The 17685-nt window shown below is 47.0% G+C and overlaps 2 protein-coding genes across 8 annotated transcripts in view; one reads left to right on the top strand and one right to left on the bottom strand.

The window, feature by feature from the left end:
- LOC119121644 overlaps nucleotides 1-5503 on the bottom strand; it is a 44679-nt gene extending 39176 nt beyond the window's left edge. For 6 of the 7 annotated variants that reach the window (XR_005097711.1, XR_005097712.1, XR_005097713.1 and 3 more), the window contains exon 1: nucleotides 4303-5503. The gene's annotated coding sequence lies outside the window, so the exon portion shown is untranslated. The remainder of the gene's footprint in view (nucleotides 1-4302) is intronic. The other variant, XR_005097715.1, reaches the window with a different exon arrangement.
- Nucleotides 217-1322, top strand: fam174c (family with sequence similarity 174 member C). Its single transcript, XM_037249594.1, has 2 exons — nucleotides 217-626; nucleotides 749-1322. Exons 1-2 carry the CDS (start codon nucleotides 340-342, stop codon nucleotides 927-929), a joined length of 468 nt encoding a protein of 155 aa, XP_037105489.1. The 5' UTR covers nucleotides 217-339; the 3' UTR covers nucleotides 930-1322.
- Nucleotides 5504-17685: the final 12182 nt, after the last annotated feature.

The raw sequence follows: 17685 nt of genomic DNA, 5'->3' as shown, positions 1-17685 counted from the left end.
TTTCACTTCTAAAAGTTTGATTCGAGGGGGCAGGACATCTGTTTGAGGGGGCGTTGCCCCCTCTTGCCCCTGCGTAGAGCCGGTGTTGGTCTTAACTGAGATCAACTTCTACATATGTGCAAAGAGTGTCATAGAGACGGGAAAGGGGCCTATTCTAACATTTGATGAAAAGTCGCTGTGCTGCCGGAAATGGCCACCAGGGGCCGCGCCGTTCAAGTGCAGTCGACGTGAGGACATACGTAGCGTCACTTCACTTCCTGGTCGGTGTGTACATTGACAACAACGCAGACTGCCGATTCGACTTGTTTCAGCGAAGGGCTCAAATTTACTTTCGTTTCAATGGCGGCGCCGACGCGCTCGGCGCTTGTTCTTCCCCTGGTTCTGTTTCTTCTTCCAGTCTTCCGACGGACATTTGTCGTTCTGGCGGCGCCGCAAACCGATGAAGTGAGCAGACCTACTGAGGCGAGTTCGCGCAACAGCAGCAGCAGCGCAGCAGGAAATGCGGGAAGAGAAGGCCATACGCTAAGCGGCTTCAACGCGGATTCGTCGATGGTGCAGCGAGCCTTGTACGTGCTCGTCGCCATCACCGCCTTGGGCATGCTTTACTTCCTTGTCAGGGCCGTGCGGTGAGCATCGTGACGTCACTGTTGACGACCCGCAACGCCGAAAACTCGGCGAATATTTGCTATGCTGAATTACGAAATTTCGACGCATGCGCGCATTTTCTGCGCTGTGTTTTTTGGTGTAGTGTGAAGAAGGCGCCTTCGAGGAAGACGTACGGCCTGCTGGCCCACTCGGAGGACACGTTGGCGCTGACGGCGGCGAGTGACAACGACGACGACGATAACACGCTCTACGACGCTCGCATTCTCCACAGGTCTGAGTGGGTACCCCGTGACGCGACACGGGGTACCCACTCCGACCTTTGACCTGAGATGAGTGGCGACCGACATCCTCTGAAGTAAAATCGGCCAAAGACTTTGTTTTTATTTTTGGGTGGTATATTTGTTTTTTTGTTGTTTCTTTGATCGATATTAATTAGTTTTACTTTCACTTAGAAATATTTATGTACACGTAATGTAATTTTTGTTTTTTCTGCTGCTGTTTGCCAAAGAGGAGGCGGAGCCAGCTGACTACCAAGCACATTTGCTCATCCTGGTGATGAGCATCATGGGTTAATGGATGTTTTTTTTTTTTTAACTGACTGGTGATGGGGTGACAGGCGTATTGCTGGCGTTTGATCGGCAGGTCTCGTCCGGACCAAAGCATCCAATTTCTTCTCTAATTCAAATTACAATGGCTACTTTTCTATTATTAAACAATCTTTTTGTCTGTGCCATCATTTGCATATTTGTGTTTATCAATGCGACTGGACAAAACCCTAATTTCTCAAGGAGCGCTCCAATCTGATTTTCCTAGATGATTGGTTCTCATACTTTTTCTCAGTTTGTGTGTTAGATCCTTTATCTTTAATGCTCGCTATGCTAATAGAAATTACCAGGAGACTGCCTTCTCAGTTTAACTATTTAATGTATGCCAGAAAGATCGGTACACAGCTGTGGAGCCTTCTCTGCGAGATTGCGGAAGAAGGTCTAACCCACACCTGTCAAACTCAAGGCCCGGGGACCAGATACGGCCCGCCACATCATTTTATGTGGCCCGCGAAGACTAATTGTGCATCAAATTTGTGTGCCATGGCTAGAATTGCAAATTGTCTTCACTTTTAATATCTTTTTTTTTTTAAATATTTGACCAGTTGTTTACTCATCTGATTTGAAAACGAGTTATTTGTCAGTTTGTTTTGTAGCTTTTACTGTATATAATGAGGTGCTCATACATTTATTTGGGTTGACAGTCATAATGGCCCTCCGAAAGAAGCTATGACTACAATGCGGCCTGCGAAAAAAATGAGTTTGACACCCCTGGTCTAACCCCTATTCCTATACTACGCTTGGCCACCCTCCTGCTAGGAGGCGACTCTGCCTCGCCACACACTTGTGATGACACAAAAATAATGAACTATATTTCACTTTTGTGTTATTCTATGATGCCCTCGTTTTCATAGGCTTAGCGTCAGTCTCTGCTGATTTTAGAGCTGTGTGCTCTGTTTTCACTTCTTGTGGGTGTATTTTGAGTAGTTATTTCTGATGAATTGCATCGAAGGTGCTGTATTATTGGGGAACACAATATGTTGAATGCATTTGTTAGGTCCTTGATAACGCTAGCATTAGCCTACTGGTTAACTTGACTGCAGTGCTTGTTCATAAATATTGTGAGGGGATTTATTTTGTTACGTGTTATGTATGGTTGTATGGATAAGTCTTCTGCCATTTACATATTTGAATCAATAAAAATGTTTGTGGCGCAAGGAAAGTCTACCTCAGTTAAAAAACTTTAAATATGTCCAACCGGAAAGGGAGGTGCACATGTTGCATTGTGGAGGGAATGAATGTGAAATATCTCAAAACAAGGAATTCAGACAAAAGCATCGTTGTTCCACTTTATATAGACCACAACTGAATGAGTAAAACGGAAAAATTTATAAATGTGGTATGTAAGCTCTAAAGGAGACATATCATGGAAAATCCACTTTTTTTTTTTTGCTTTTATATTCATTTTCTTGTGTATTTTGGCATTTCCAAGAGAAAGGTGTGATCTATCCCGCCAGGTGCTGCAGAGATACTTTTATGATCTGTTTGGGGGCTATTTTTTACTCCGTTCAGTTTTCTCCGTTTTCTATTATGTATTTCTATCTATTACATCACATCCATTGGGGCGGGACAAACCAAACAAGGTAATGGGTGTTGCCAAACGGTTTCGCAAATTCGCCATCTTTATTATTCGGGGAGACTTTTGTAGTCCAAAGAACTCAAGGATGTCGAAGTAGAGGGATCAAAATGTTCCATTGTTGGCTGCATTGATCTACACAACTAATTGCACCGTCCCCCAGCATCAGAACCTCAAATAAGTGCCTGGTCAAATACCATTTATCAAGCAGTGTTCCCACATCTTTGGGCAAAGTCCTGCTTGTTCAAGGACGAGTGTTTCAGAACTCTTTTGTCTGTATAGAGAAGGATTTGCCGAAAGACTTTGATTCGTTGATGGTTCAGTTCCTTCAATCTATGGAAACAACGGACACAGTAAAGCGGTAAGCTTGAGATGACACCAAAATAATAAACGATTTCACTTTAATAATATTGCATGTCTATGCACTCATTTTCAGAGCTTTAGTGTCAGTCTTTCGGCTGATTTTGGAGCTGTGCGCTCTATGTTTTCACTTGTTGGTGTATTTTGACTAGTTGTATCAGATAAATTGCATCAAAGGTGCTGTATTATTCTTGGGCACTACAAAGTGTTTAATGCATTCATTAGCTTCTCGCTAACGCTAGTGCAGGGGTCACCAACCTTTCTTAAACCGAGAGCTACTCCCTGGGTGGTGGTGATTAACCTGCGTAGGCAAAGGGCTACCAGTTTGACACACACTTCTGAAATAGCCAATTTGCTCAATTTGGCTTTCACTATGTGTTATTATTGTCATTTCCAGTTCACATGTAAGTGTGATTTTAACAAGAATAGCAATATAACTCCCCCTCGTATATAAAAGACAGCTTCGAGTTCTTTTTGTTACTGATCTGTTTATCTTGACTTGGCAGACTTTGACAGACCGTGAGAACGTATTAGCTGCATATACAGGCGTGAGAGGTGGTTAATAAGGCTTAAGAAACTTAACTATAACTTGGCTAGTCAACAGCTTAGAAAAACTGGCCTTTCCTTGCGGAGATTTTTGCCGGTGGTCCGTCACTAAAACGGGTCCGTGTGAAACGACACAGAAAAATGTTCCGCCTCATTGATCACCATTAATAGGCAAGAACAAAAATACTTTGAGCTGAAATACTGCCTCAGATGCAGTTACACTCCCACCAAAAACATATCAACGGTACTGAATATGATTTTAAAATTATAACAAATCAACAACTTGGTCTTGGCTTCTTCCAGAATGGTCACCTCACTCTGCACCTGGAGTGAATGACAGGAAGAGGAGAGAAAGAGGAAAAAACTGGAATCTTTAGCTTGCTTCTACCAGTGTCACCGTCTTATGGATGGGTCTTTCCAGGTGGACAGGTTTGGAGGAGCGCTTTCCCTTCGCATCAAGGGTGGAGTCACTGATGAGCAACTTGACCTTCCGCACCCTCCCATCCTTTCCTGGGTACACTTCAGTGACCTTTGCCATTTTCCACTGGTTACGCGGTGTAGTATCCTCTTGCAGGATTACAACATCATCCACCCTTGCGTTCCTGTGACTTTTGGTCCACTTCTGTCTCTGCTGGAGGTTCAGGAGGTATTCCTTCTTCCATCTTGTCCAGAAGTGGTTGGCTAGTAGTTGAACTCGACGCCATCTCTTGCGGAGGTACAGATCTTCATTGGCAAATTTCCCAGGAGGTGGAGCGAGGATTGTGGACTTCAAGGTCAGTATGTGGTTCGGCGTCAGGGGCTCTGGACTGGACGAATCACTGAGACAGTCAGTGGTCAGAGGTCTGCTGTTCACAACTGCCATGACTTCATACAGGAATGTTCTTAGAGAGGAGCAGTCAAGCTGTGAGGATGACTGTTCTAGAATGGACGTCAAGACACTTCTGATGGTGCGGATTTGTCTTTCCCAGACACCACCCATGTGACTTGAAGCTGGGGTATTCATGATGAACTCACATCCCAGTTCCTTGAACTCTTCCTGATTCATCTCTTTCAAAGCTTCGGCAAACTCTCGTCTTGCCCCAACGAAGTTGGTTCCTTGATCGCTTCTTAATTGGCGCACATTTCCACGAATAGCGATGAATGAACGCAGAGAGTTAATGAATGCATCTGTGGACAGGTTGTCGAGCATTTCAATGTGAATAGCTCTGGAACACATGCAGGTAAGTATCAATCCATAGCGTTTAAGCTCTTTCCTTCCTTCCTTTACGTAAAATGGTCCAAAGCAGTCCATCCCGCAGTAAGTGAATGGAGGAGCCGTCTCCATCCGGTCTTCCGGGAGGTCCGCCATTCTTTGTTGCTCAGTGCATCTCCTGAACTTCCGGCACTTGGTGCACTTGTAGATGTGGGAAGATACTGCTTTACTGCAGCCTAGTATCCATATGCCATTGGATCGGAGGGCATTCATGGTCATCCCTCGTCCCTGGTGAAGCACTCTCTCATGATAATGCTTGACAAGTAACATCGATACATGATTGTCTTTTGGAAGAATCGCTGGATGTTTCACTTGTGGATGTAAGGTGGCATGAGTTAAGCGGCCTCCAACTCTGAGAACACCTTGGTCATCCAGGAAGGGACCCAACCGATGCAACTTACTGGCCTTGCCCTTGACTGGTGTCTCCTTGTGACTCTGGAGTAGCGGTATTTCTTGCGAGAAAGCTGCTTCCTGAACCATCTTGATTATGGTCAGCTCAGCTTCTCTCCTTTCCTCCAAACTGGTGGCTTCACAGGACCTTGGCTGGAGACCTTTAACTTCCTTCACATGGTGTTTGAGTCTGGCGATAGCTTTCACCATTCTGGACCAAACAGAGAACTTGTGCAATCGATTCAGCACCGACCTGACTTCTTTCGCCTGGGTGTCGAGAACCTGGACTTTCTTAAGTTCTGGGTCGTCGCTTGCAATCTCTCCCACCTTGACTTCTCCACTTTGTAACTCCTTCTGCCAAAGACGATCTGGACCTGTGAACCAGTTGGAGGATAGTAGCTGCTCTGCTGTGAGACCTCTTGAGGCGTGGTCGGCTGGATTGTCTTCTGAAGCCACATACCTCCATTGGGTAGACTCTGTGCTTTGCTTGATGCGTTCTACACGGTTTGCAACAGATACATGAAATCTTCTGGCTTCGTTGCTGATGTATCCGAGGACAACCTTTGAATCAGACCAAAAGATTTCTTGTAGGCATTCCAATTCCAACTCCTTCTTGAGCATGTCACTGGTGCGGACAGCTACAACTGCTGCAGACAGCTCAAGTCTTGGTACGGTTATGACCTTAGTTGGGGCAACTCTTGACTTTCCCATAACCAAGGAACAGTGAACTTCACCTGTTGTACTCACAGCTCTGAGGTATGAACACGCTCCATAGCCTGATACACTGGCATCAGAGAAATGGTGTAACTCGTGGTGTTGGACCTTGAAGCTTGATGGAACATAACATCTCGGAATCTTCACCCCAGCCAAATTTTGCAGGTCTTGGAGCCAGCTTTCCCACCGAGGTCGTAAATCATCGGGTAAGGTGTCATCCCAGCTAAGCTTGTCACGACACATTTGCTGCAGGATCTGCTTTCCCACCAGGATGAATGGTGCCACAAATCCCAGTGGGTCGTATATGGAAGCAACCGTGGACAAGACTCCTCTTCGAGTAAGTGGGTTCTGCTTGACGGTCACTCTGAACTGGAACTCATCAGAGGCTACGCACCACTCTACATCGAGTGCTCTTTCCATGTGCAGTTCACCGAGTGCCATGTCCTTGTCTTTGACAGCTTCTACACATTCTTCCTTTGGGATTGTAGCTAGGACTTCTTTGCTGTTAGAGACAAACTTATGCAGCCGGAGTTTGCCTGTGCTGCAAAGCTCTCTAGCTTCTTTCACCAGTTGTATTGCTTGGTCTTCCGATGCTACGCTTGACAGTCCGTCATCAACGTAGAAGTTCCGTTGGATGAACTTTATGGTGTCTTCACTGAAATGCCCTCGTCCTTCAATGGCGATGTGCTTTAATCCGTAATTGGCACAACCAGGTGACGAAGCGGCACCAAACAAGTGGACTTTCATCCGATAGATGGAAGGTTGGCCTTCAAGATCCCCATTCTCCCACCAAAGGAATCATAGGTAATCTTGGTCTTCTGCCTTGACGTGGAACTGGTGGAACATGCGTTCTATGTCACACATGATTGCCACCGGACCTCTTCGAAAGCGATACAGAACTCCCACCAAAGCGTTTGTCAACTCGGGACCAGTCAGGAGATGGTCATTCAAGGATGTGCCCTGGTACTTGGCAGAGCAATCAAACACAACACGTATCTTCTCAGGCTTTTGAGGGTGATACACACCAAGCTGGGGTTTTGTGAATGTCTTCCTCTGGGACCATTTCTGCATCCCCACGGCTAATGGTCTCGTCCATGAAGGTCTTGTAATCTTCGTAATATTGATGATTTCTTTTCATTTTCCTTTCAAGGCACTTCAGGCGTTGAATAGCACAGATCTTGTTATCGGGTAAGTTAGGCCTTTCCTTTTTGAATGGCAGCAGCATTTCATAATGTCCGTCGCTCTTTAACTTGATGCCCGTTTCCATTTCTGACAGGAATTTTAAATCCTCTTGAGAGATGGAACTGGCCTCTGATGACCTTTCAATGAAGTCAGACTCCAGCATCTTCATGACTTCTGCAGGTAAGATAACCTTTTTTATCTGTGTTCTACAGACATAGTGAACTTCACTTGTGAGGTCTGATGAGGACGGTAGCCCTGGCATCACTTGCTTCGCTATCACTTGGTGACTCATTCCAATTGCATCTCCATAGTTGAGACAGGGGTTACCATATCCCACCACACTCCAGCCCAAGTCTGTTCTCTGTGCAAACGGCTGATGCTCTTCCCCAGGCACCACTTGTCTTGGTATAAGGACCTGAGCACAGTTGTAGCCGATTAACAGGCCGACATCACAGCTTTGCAGAGGAGCAATCTCATCAGGGATGTGTTCAAGATGAGGCCATGCCTTTGCCGTCTCTGGTGTGGGAATATGGTCTCTGTTTGCAGGAATAAACTCTCTTGAGTACGTCACTGGCAGAGGAATAAGCTTGTCCGAATAAAATCCTCGTACTTGTAGACCAGTCAGTTTCTGGCAGGACACGACTGTGTTTCTCGAAGCCAGTGTTGAGAGCTTTAACTGAACTGGCGCACTCTTTGTGTTGAGAGCCTTTACCGCCTCCTCGAGGACAAAGGTTGTGTCACTTTGTGTGTCAAGGAGTGCATACACAAGGACTTCACGATTTGGCTCACTTACAGATGACAGCCACACTGGAATTATTGTGGAAGTATGCGTGTCCACGGTATTCTGTACAACTCTATTTGTTGTTGCCTCATTTGATGGTGTTTCTGCCTGCTCTTGTGGCTGTTCATTTTCCTTCTCTTTGGGCTTGTCACTGTACCTTGATCCATAAGGCTTTGTTGACATTCTTTCTTCCTTGGCGCGATCATCATGAAGGCAAGTTGGATGTCCTTTCTCACAAGTATCACATGTGTTTCTTTCTCCACAGTCCTTGGAGCGATGACCAGACTTCAGACAGCCGAAGCACAACTTTCTTTCTTGAACAAACTTGACTCGTTCTAAGTTTGTCTTCTGCATGAACCTCCGGCACCTTTGAAGACTGTGTCCGACCTTGTCACAGAAGATACAGTTTGTGGGGACGGCTTGCCCATCTGAGCTGGTTGCAAAGACCTTTGCTCCAGGACCTCTGATCTTTGAGCCCTTCTCCAAAACTCTTTCCGTTGGTTTCAGAGCATGGAGAGATGTAATAGGACTGCATGCAATTTTGGCTTCACGCGTGAGGAACTTTACAAACTGACTGAAGCTGGGGAACATGTGAGTTTCTTCTTCTATTTCAATGACCTTTCTGTTCCATCTTGAGGTCAACCAGTCTGGTAGTTTGGAGAGTATTTTCTGGTTCTCGTTGCAGTCATTTAGTACTTCAAAGTCAAAGTCAAAGTCTGCTTTATTGTCAACCTCTTCACATGCCAAGACACACAAAGAAATCGAAATTACGTTTCCACTATCCCACGGTGACAAAACATAGTACACGACATACATACAAGCAAACAACACAAAATAAAAACAAGAAGGCACAAACAATGAATAATAAGAGTGATGAATAAATAATAAATAAACAAATAACACAATAAATAAATAAATAAATAAGAGGAGCAAAACGGAGCATACAGCAGACAGTCAGAATATAGCGCAAAAGTACAGGACGCTACGCAGAAGGGGGGAGAGAGTTCAGGATCCTAACAGCCTGGAGTACGAAGCTGTTGGTGAGTCTGGTGGTGCGGGAGCGCAGGCTCCTGTACCTCTTCCCAGAGGGCAGAAGATCGAACAAAGAGTGAGCGGGGTGACTCACATCACTCACAATCGTGGTCGCCTTGCGGGTGAGATGGGAGGCGTAAATGTCCTTCAAGGAGGGGAGTGAAGCACCAATAATCTTACCAGCCGTGTTCACTATGCGCTGGAGGGCCTTCATGTTGTAGTCAGTGCAGCTACCACCCCAAACAGCAATACAACTGGAGAGGACGCTCTCAATGGTGCCACGGTAAAATGTAGTCATGACGGCCGGAGGAGCACACGCTCGCCTGAGTTTCCGCAGGAAGTACAGGCGGCGCTGGGCCTTCTTCGCCAGTGATGCGGTGTTGGTGGACCAGGAGAGATCCTCACTGATGTGCACCCCCAGGAACCTGGTGCTGCTCACTCTCTCCACCACAGCACCGTCGATGGTCAGCGGCAGGTGTTGGGTGTGACCCTTCCGGAAGTCAACAACAATCTCCTTGGTCTTGTTGACGTTCAGCAGTAGGTTGTTGTCCTTGCACCACGTGGTCAGAAGGTCAACCTCCAACCTGTATTGAGTCTCGTCGCCCTTGGTGATGAGACCCACCAGAGTCGTGTCGTCAGCAAATGTCACCATGCGGTTGGCGCTGTAGGTTGCAGCGCAGTCATGCGTCAGCAGGGTGAAGAGCAACGGACTGAGCACGCAGCCTTGGGGGGCCCCCGTGCTCAGCGTGATGCTGGCGGAGATCTTGTCGCCAACACGTACCACCTGAGGTCTCTGACTGAGGAAGTCTAGTAGCCAGTTGCAGAGGTAGGTACTGAGGCCCAGCTTGGCGAGTTTGCAGATGAGTCGTTGTGGCACAATGGTGTTGAAGGCAGAACTGAAGTCCACAAACAGCAATCTCACATACGAGTCCCTACTCTCCAGGTGGGTGAGGGCCGAGTGGAGGGCCGAGCAGATGGCATCCTCAGAGGACCGTTTGGCTCGGTACGCAAACTGGAAGGGGTCTATGGTGGGGGGTAGAATGGATCTGATGTGCTCCATGACAAGCCGCTCAAAGCACTTCATGATGATGGGCGTCAGTGCCACGGGGCGGTAGTCATTGAAGCAGGACGGGGCAGGTTTCTTCGGCACAGGTACGATGGTGGCAGCCTTGAAACACGAAGGGACGATGGCTTGCTGCAGGGAAATGTTGAAGATGTCCGTGAAGACACCCGTCAGCTCCCCAGCGCAGTCCTTCAGCGCTCGACCCGGGATGTTGTCAGGGCCCGCCGCCTTACGAGTGTTGATACCGGCAAGCGCCCTCCTCACGCTATCAGCAGAGAGGCACAGGGGCTGCTCTTGTGGAGGAAGAGGGGCCTTCAGCGGGCAAGTGCTGTTCTGAGCGTCGAAGCGAGCAAAGAAGCGACTGAGATCGTTGAGCAGACGGATGTCGCCCTCACAGCTCTGCGGCGCGGGCTTGTAGTCCGTGATGGTCTGAATGCCCTGCCAAAGGCTCCGTGCGTCCTTGCTGTCCTTGAAGTGGGCGGTAATTCTGCAAGAGAACGCCCTTTTCGCCTCCTTGATGCCCCGGGACAGGTCGGCCCTCGCTGTCCTCAAGCCAGCCTCATCCCCCGCCTCTGAAGGCTTTGTCCCTGACCCTCAGCAGCCTGAGGACAGCCCCAGTCAGCCACGGCTTCCAGTTAGCCCGAGTGACGATGTATTTCGAGTGGGTCACATCAGCAATGCACTTCGCGACGTAAGAGGAAACAGAGTCAGTATACTCCTCTATATCCGTCCGACCATTGCAAGTGGCCGCCTGCTTAAACATTTCCCAGTCAGTAGAGCCAAAGCAGTCTCGAAGCACATCAGAGGCACCCTCAGGCAACACTCTCACCCGCTTGCGAACCGGCCTGGATGCTTTCACCATTTGTCTGTATGCGGGCAAAAGCATAACAGTGATATGGTCAGAAAGTCCAAGATGGGGGAGGGGGGCGGCTTTGAAAGCTCCTTTATGTGAAGAGTAGACCAGGTCCAGGAAGCTGTCACCACGTGTTGGAAAATTAACATGTTGGTGAAGCCTCGGAAAAACAGACTTCAGGTTAGCGTGATTAAAATCCCCAGCGAAGATGTTGTTCACTGACAGACTGGTACAGTTCACTAAGAGCCGCGATCCTGTCGCCTTCGATGTTGGAAGGCGGGATGTATACCGCGACTAGCAGAATCGCAGTAAATTCCCTCGGCAGGTAAAAAGGACGGCACTTAATGATCACAAACTCCGCCAGTGGCGAGCAGTGCTTGCATACCACTACAGAGTCCCGGCACCATTCGTCACGGATGTAGACGCATATTCCACCTCCTCGCGTTTTTCCCCCTTTTACAATGGCCCGGTCCGCCCGATAGCACGCTAGCCGCTCCAGATGTACAGCAGAGTCCGGAATGTTGACAGTCAACCAAGTCTCAGTGAACACGAGCACACAGCAGTTACGCACTGTCCGGTTCGTAGATCTCAGCAGGCGAACGTAATCCATTTTGTTGTTCAGCGATCGAACATTCGCCAGAAGAATGGAAGGCACGGCCGGGCGAGCTGGGTTGGCCGCCAGCCTGGCCCGGACGCCTCCGCGCTTGCCCCTCTTCAGCCTCCTCGCACACCGCTTCCGACGCTCCCTAACCGGGGGAGGAATAGCAGGCGAGTCCGGCGACGTTTCAGGACGGAGCAGTCCTAGCTCCTTTAATGTCCCCGCTTCAAAGTCCAGAACGCCACAAAACTCGCTTTCGCCGATGTCGAGCAGAACATGTACTTGTAGCACGACTCAGTACGACGAGACGAACACAGAAAACTCTCGGACAAACACTCATTAAACGAACAAAACACCGTACGGGCGGGACAGAGAGAGGTCGCTGCGTGTGCACGCGCCGCCATCTTGAAGACCTCTGATTTGAGACATGGCAGACTCACAGCTGCGCAGGAAGTCAGCAAGTTCTTGAAGCTCCACACTGCCTTTGGAATTTATCTTGGGCCACGAGTCGATCTTGTCTCTGAAAGCTTTGGCGATTAGGAATGAATTGCCATATCGTTCTTCTAGCATTTGCCATGCTGCATAATAGGCGGACTCAGAGCCCAGCAAGAAGTAACTTTCTATGGACCTTTTGGCAGCTCCCCCCACGTACTTGCGAAGATAATATATCTTCTCTTCTGCAGGAATATTCTTTCTGTCAACGAGCGTCTGAAAGGACACCTTCCAGTCATTGAACCTCAGTGGGTCACCATTGAACACTGGTAGAGGAATGCGACTCGCACTGATGGATTCTGCAAGTGCTCTGACAAGAGCTGATGTGCTGTCCTCAACTCTGTCCCTTTGCCTTGTTGGAGAACATTGTAATTCTAGTGTTGGTGGAGAACGGTTCTGTGGCGAACTAGTTCGAGACTTAATTTCTCTCTTCACAGAGACACGACGATGTAGAAGCTCATTTATTTCTTCATCTGAGCAGTTGCCCTTAGACACGTGACCTGATCCTTCACTCTGGTCATATACTTGTTGCCGTGCCTTGGCAGCGTTTAGCTTCTTAATAGTCTTCAGTCGCTCTAGTTCTCGGCGTTTGGCATCTACCACTCTTTGTCTCTCTGTATTTTCAGCCTCTTGTTTGGCTTTTAACTCAGCAGCTTCAGCTTCCAGTTTCTGAAGCTCCTCAATACGACGTTCTTGTTCCAGCATTACCTCTAAGGCAGCTTCGTTAGCGGCAACCTCAGCAGCTGCACTTTTCCTGCTTGCAGAGGAGGATTTAGTGTGGTGAGAGGTAGTGCTTGTCTCATGTGAGGCTACGGACAGCCTGTCATCAAGTATTTGTTTTTCAGGCCTTTGACCTTTAGCCCTTTTGTCTAGAAGGTCCATCGCTTCCTTGACAATCGTCCCTGTCACTACTTCACAGGTGTCAGCTCGACGACGTGTTTCATTGTCAGGAACATCAATGCGTCTCCACTCATAATACACATCATTCAGCCTCTTAGATGCATTGCATACTTGAGTGATATATTCATTCAGCTGCTCATCTGAGTACCTTCTAGTGTCTCCACGAAGCGCTTGTTTGGCCACTTTAATTGCATCCTTCCACTTGTCATAGCACACACTGAAACGATGTGCAACTCTTCTTAATTGCTCACCGTGCAGTTCTTGACCCTTTTCTGTCCTATTGCGGACTCTTTGGCCTAGTCGTGGCTCTTCTGAGGTAGTCGGGTTGCTGACCAATGTGCCTCCAGTCACTTGTGGCTGCGAGTCTGCGCCCTGCACACTTTCATGCTTTCTGCCACTCTCAGACATCTTACTTGGTTTATGTTGCTCACTGCTGTCTTCTGAAGCAGTAAGTTCTCACTATAACTCCTCCTCGTATATAAAAGACAGCTTCGAGTTCTTTTTGTTACTGATCTGTTTATCTTGACTTGGCAGACTTTGACAGACCGTGAGAACTTATTAGCTGCATATACAGGCGTGAGAGGTGGTTAATAAGGCTTAAGAAACTTAACTGTAACTTGGCTAGTAAAGGGAAATGTACTTTCGGCAGTTTGCAAACATATTTGATTAAGGCTGCATTAGACATATATAATCATATCAATATAATTTCTAGTGTGCTCGTGTGGTGATTAATAAGTGGAAAGGAATGTGCAGGCTACAATGAATTTGTTCTCTACAAAGTATTGTGGAACAGGATGTCCAGACAGGGAGGATATCTCAAGGCCGGTGAGGAACAACTCGTCTTTGTGGTCCAGACACCTGTGCTGAGCAGGGGAAAAACCCAAACGAGGAGGAGACGACCATCGACCAATCACCACACAATATTTTGCATGCTTGAATATTCATATTGTGTTTCTTTAAAACTGGGCAACCCGGAAGAATGTGTTGTCTTTTGATGGTCACAGAAGGCACACTAGTTTTTGTGTTAAGGACCCGAGACCCAGGCGCCTGTATTAGCTTGCTTTGTCAGGATTAAACAATTGGTAAATTCGGCCTAATTGATTTATTGGTCTTCTCTTTGACAGAACGAACTCGCAAAATTGTTAGGTGTACCAGTGTGTGGATTAGGACGTAACGATTCATGTGTTAAATGTTGATCATAATTTGGAGTCAGATCAATAACTAAAATCCGTAGCCTAACAGCTAGTCAACAGCTTAGAAAAACTGGCCTTTCCTAGCGGAGATTTTTGCCGGTGGTCCGTCACTAAAACGGGTCCGTGTGAAACGACACAGAAAAATGTTCCGCCTCATTGATCACCATTAATAGGCAAGAACAAAAATACTTTGAGCTGAAATACTGCCTCAGATGCAGTTACAAGCAAAAATACAGTCAAACCTTGGATTTGACCACAATCCGTTCCAGAAGGCGGTTCGAGAAGTTAATCGGTCGAATTCCGAATCTATTTGTCCCATAACAAATAATGGAAAGACAACAAAAAAAACGCATTTTTTAAGCATTTTTTCATTTGCGCATATTTGTCCGATCGCGCAACTGCAGCGCACCACCGAACGCGCAACCGTAGCGCGTCGGCCACCGCGCAACTGCACCTCGCTGGTCGCATTATTGTGACAGAGCCGTCGCTGAAATTTAGAAAATATTTTTAAAGTCCTGATGTATTTTCCAAAATTTAAGTGGACCTCAGTGAGCAGGGAGCTTAATTTGGTCCGATCGCGCAACCGCAGCGCGCCGGGCGCTCACTGTTGCATTGCTTTAAGAGCGTCTTTGTGTTTTAGGATGGCTTTACTGCTCCCACTTGCTTTCTTTGGAGGCATGATTAGGTTTTAATACAATCCTCAAAGTAACGAAAATACAATGACAACGGAGTCAGTCGGCATCCGGGCCGCGCGGTCGGGTTCTCTCGGGTCCTCCCGGCTCATCTCGCGAGGTTCAACCTCCGAATTTTGTTCGACAACCGAAGCAAAAAAATCTCGAATTTTTTGTTCGAATTTCGATTTGTTCGAGAACCAGGACGTTCGAAAACCGAGGTTTGACTGGAAAATAAATACAGTGGAGCCTCGGTTTTCGAACACAATCCGTTCCAGAAGGCTGTTCGAGAAGTGAATCGTTTGAATTCCGTTTCATATTTTGCCATTACAAATAATGAAAAATAAAAAATCCGTTCCAAGCCCAAAAAAACCACCGCCTTTTTTAAGCATTTTTTCATTTGCGCATTTTTGTCCAATCGCGCAACTGCAGTGCACCGCCGAACGTGCAACCGTAGCGCGTCGACGACCGCGCAACTGCACTGCGCTGGTCGCATTATCGTGACAGAGCCGTCGCTGAAATTTAGAAAATATTTTTAAAGTCCTGATGTACTTTCCAAAATTTAAGTGGACATCAGTGCGCAGGGAGCTTAATTTTGTCCGATCGCGCAACCGCAGCGCGCCAGGCGCTCAGTGTCGCATTGCTTTAGGAGCATCTTTGTGTTTTAGGATGGCTTTACTGCACCCACTTGCTACCTTTGGAGGCATGATTAGAGTTGATGCAATCCTCAGAGTAACGAGAACGTAATAACGAACGGAGTCAGTTGGCATGCGGGTCCTCTCGGCTCATCTCGCGAGGTTCGACAACCGAATTTCGTCCGACATCCGAAGCAAAAAAATCTCAAATTTTTTGTTCGAATACCGTCGAGAACCGGGACGTTCGAAAACCAAGGCTCCACTGTAGATGCAGCTCACTGACAGGTGCAGCTATTTGAGCTAATTTTAGAACAGTCCTGCGGGCGACTCATGCGGTCCTCACGGGCGACCTGATGCCCGCGGGCACCGTGTTGGTGACCCCTGCGCTAGTGCTAGCATTAGCTTACTTTGTTGCTTGACTGCAGTGCTTGTTTACGAGATGTTGTAGTATATTTTTATCCTGCTCTTATTTTTGTATGTTTTCCTCATAAGGCTGGGGTCATGTACCAGGTCAGGGACTAACCAGTTCGTGCGGGATATTGGGGTTTGGTTTCAGGAATGAAGATTTACGCCGACAGAATATAGAACATCCAGTTGGTTGTGACCAGAAAAGGATGATAGGGAGGCCGTATCGGCAAGTCGGAGGTCAACCCGCAGCTGTTAGGCAGAGCAATGGGGTTAAGAGTCGCCAGGTATGAAGCATGGAGACTGGAAGACTCAGGGGGCGCACTCGAAATGTTTTCTGGGCGTGAGGCACTTTACTCTGACATTGGTTGAATAAAATCTTTAAAATCCGCCATATGTCACAGAGGTTTTCCTTCCCCGAGCCAGCCACCTTCCACCACGTGCTTTTGAAGACCAGCTGAGCACCGAAGACAATTCACCACGTGTTCATAAATATTGTGAGGGGACTTATTTTGTTACGTGTTATGTATGTATGGACAACTTGACATCTTTTAACCAATCAAAAAGTTTATGCCGCAAGTAAACGCTACCTTGGGGTTGGATTTGGTCCACAATTTGGGAAGCGCGCTATCTGCACCTCATGGCAAAAGCCAGAGCCAATCATATGTTGACTCACTGCGTGTTCGTTTTCTTTTTCAGTTTTAGGAAAAGACTAAGACACCGAAACAAAATTAGACTTACACAGGTTGGTTGAGTTCAATCACAATTCTTGTTAACAAAGCTCTGTTTTCAGGAAAGTACAATACAGCGCTGGGCCTTTTGTGCGACCATGCTCAAGAGCAGAAAGTCTCCATTCAGAAAAGGCAACGTTCAAGGGTTCTTTGGTCAGTTTATGTTCACTTGCACATGCCAGTGTGGGCCAAGTTTGATCGGTGATGAGTCAGGGGGTGTGGCAAGTTTGCAGGAGAGTTTGATTCCATGGTAGTCGGTGCTGGTTCCGTTGGGATGGGTGCTGATTATGGGCGATTCGGTGTGTGTGGGGGCTGCTGTTTTCCATCCCGTCTTTTGGCCCTGGTGATCACCTTTGACCGGGTTCTTGGTTGGTTTCCTCCTGCCGCTCTTCCTCTGGCACCTCTACCGGTTTTATCTCCAAGTGTCCTTCCTGTACCATTCTTGCACATACATCCACTTCGCCCACTGTCGCACACCGCCCATTCATCATTCTTTCAATTTTGTCATTTTGTACGGAATTATGTGAACTTTTGGCTGTGACATCATCAATTTGTTAATGTTCCCTGACTTTGCAAAGTTCTTACTCACCACTTACCATGCATTTGTTTGTTTGTTCTTTTGACACTATCTTTTGACACATATCTTTTCATTGTTAGGCAAAACATTTCCCTCTGTCCAGAACGTTCAGTAGTAATCCAAAGCTGCCGTCTAGCATTAATCAAGATTAATTAATAAGATATAATCAAGTACTGAACATTTTTAGACGACTTTGGCAGTGTCCGTGATTTAGAAAATAATCAGGCATGCAGTAAACAGTTCCTTAAGGGTCATTAAGCTATTCAGGCAATATATCGAAAAACATTTGTTATTTCAAAGTGCACAGAAATACATATCAGATCATGAAGTTATCAAAACCTTTGTCATTACCACCTATCAAAAATGTCTAGTTATGTCTTCTTTATTGATTTGGTGTGTAGGTATAATTACCGTTTTTGCCATGTATAATGCGCCCCCATGTATAATACGCACCCTAAAAATGGCATGTCGATGCTGGAAAAAAGCCTGTACCCATGTATAATACGCACCCAAATTTTGACTC

The sequence above is a fragment of the Syngnathus acus genome, chromosome 4 (assembly GCF_901709675.1).
Source record: "Syngnathus acus chromosome 4, fSynAcu1.2, whole genome shotgun sequence".
Lineage (NCBI taxonomy): Eukaryota > Metazoa > Chordata > Actinopteri > Syngnathiformes > Syngnathidae > Syngnathus > Syngnathus acus.
This window is presented reverse-complemented; position numbering and strand designations above follow the sequence as displayed.

What these genes read in the sequence shown, in the direction of transcription:
- fam174c (XM_037249594.1), top strand. Translation starts at nt 340, where the DNA reads ATGGCGGCGCCGACGCGCTCGGCGCTTGTTCTTCCCCTGGTTCTGTTT. An exon ending in TTCCTTGTCAGGGCCGTGCG is followed by an intron (nt 627 to 748) that starts GTGAGCATCGTG and finishes TTTTTGGTGTAG; the next exon opens with TGTGAAGAAGGCGCCTTCGA.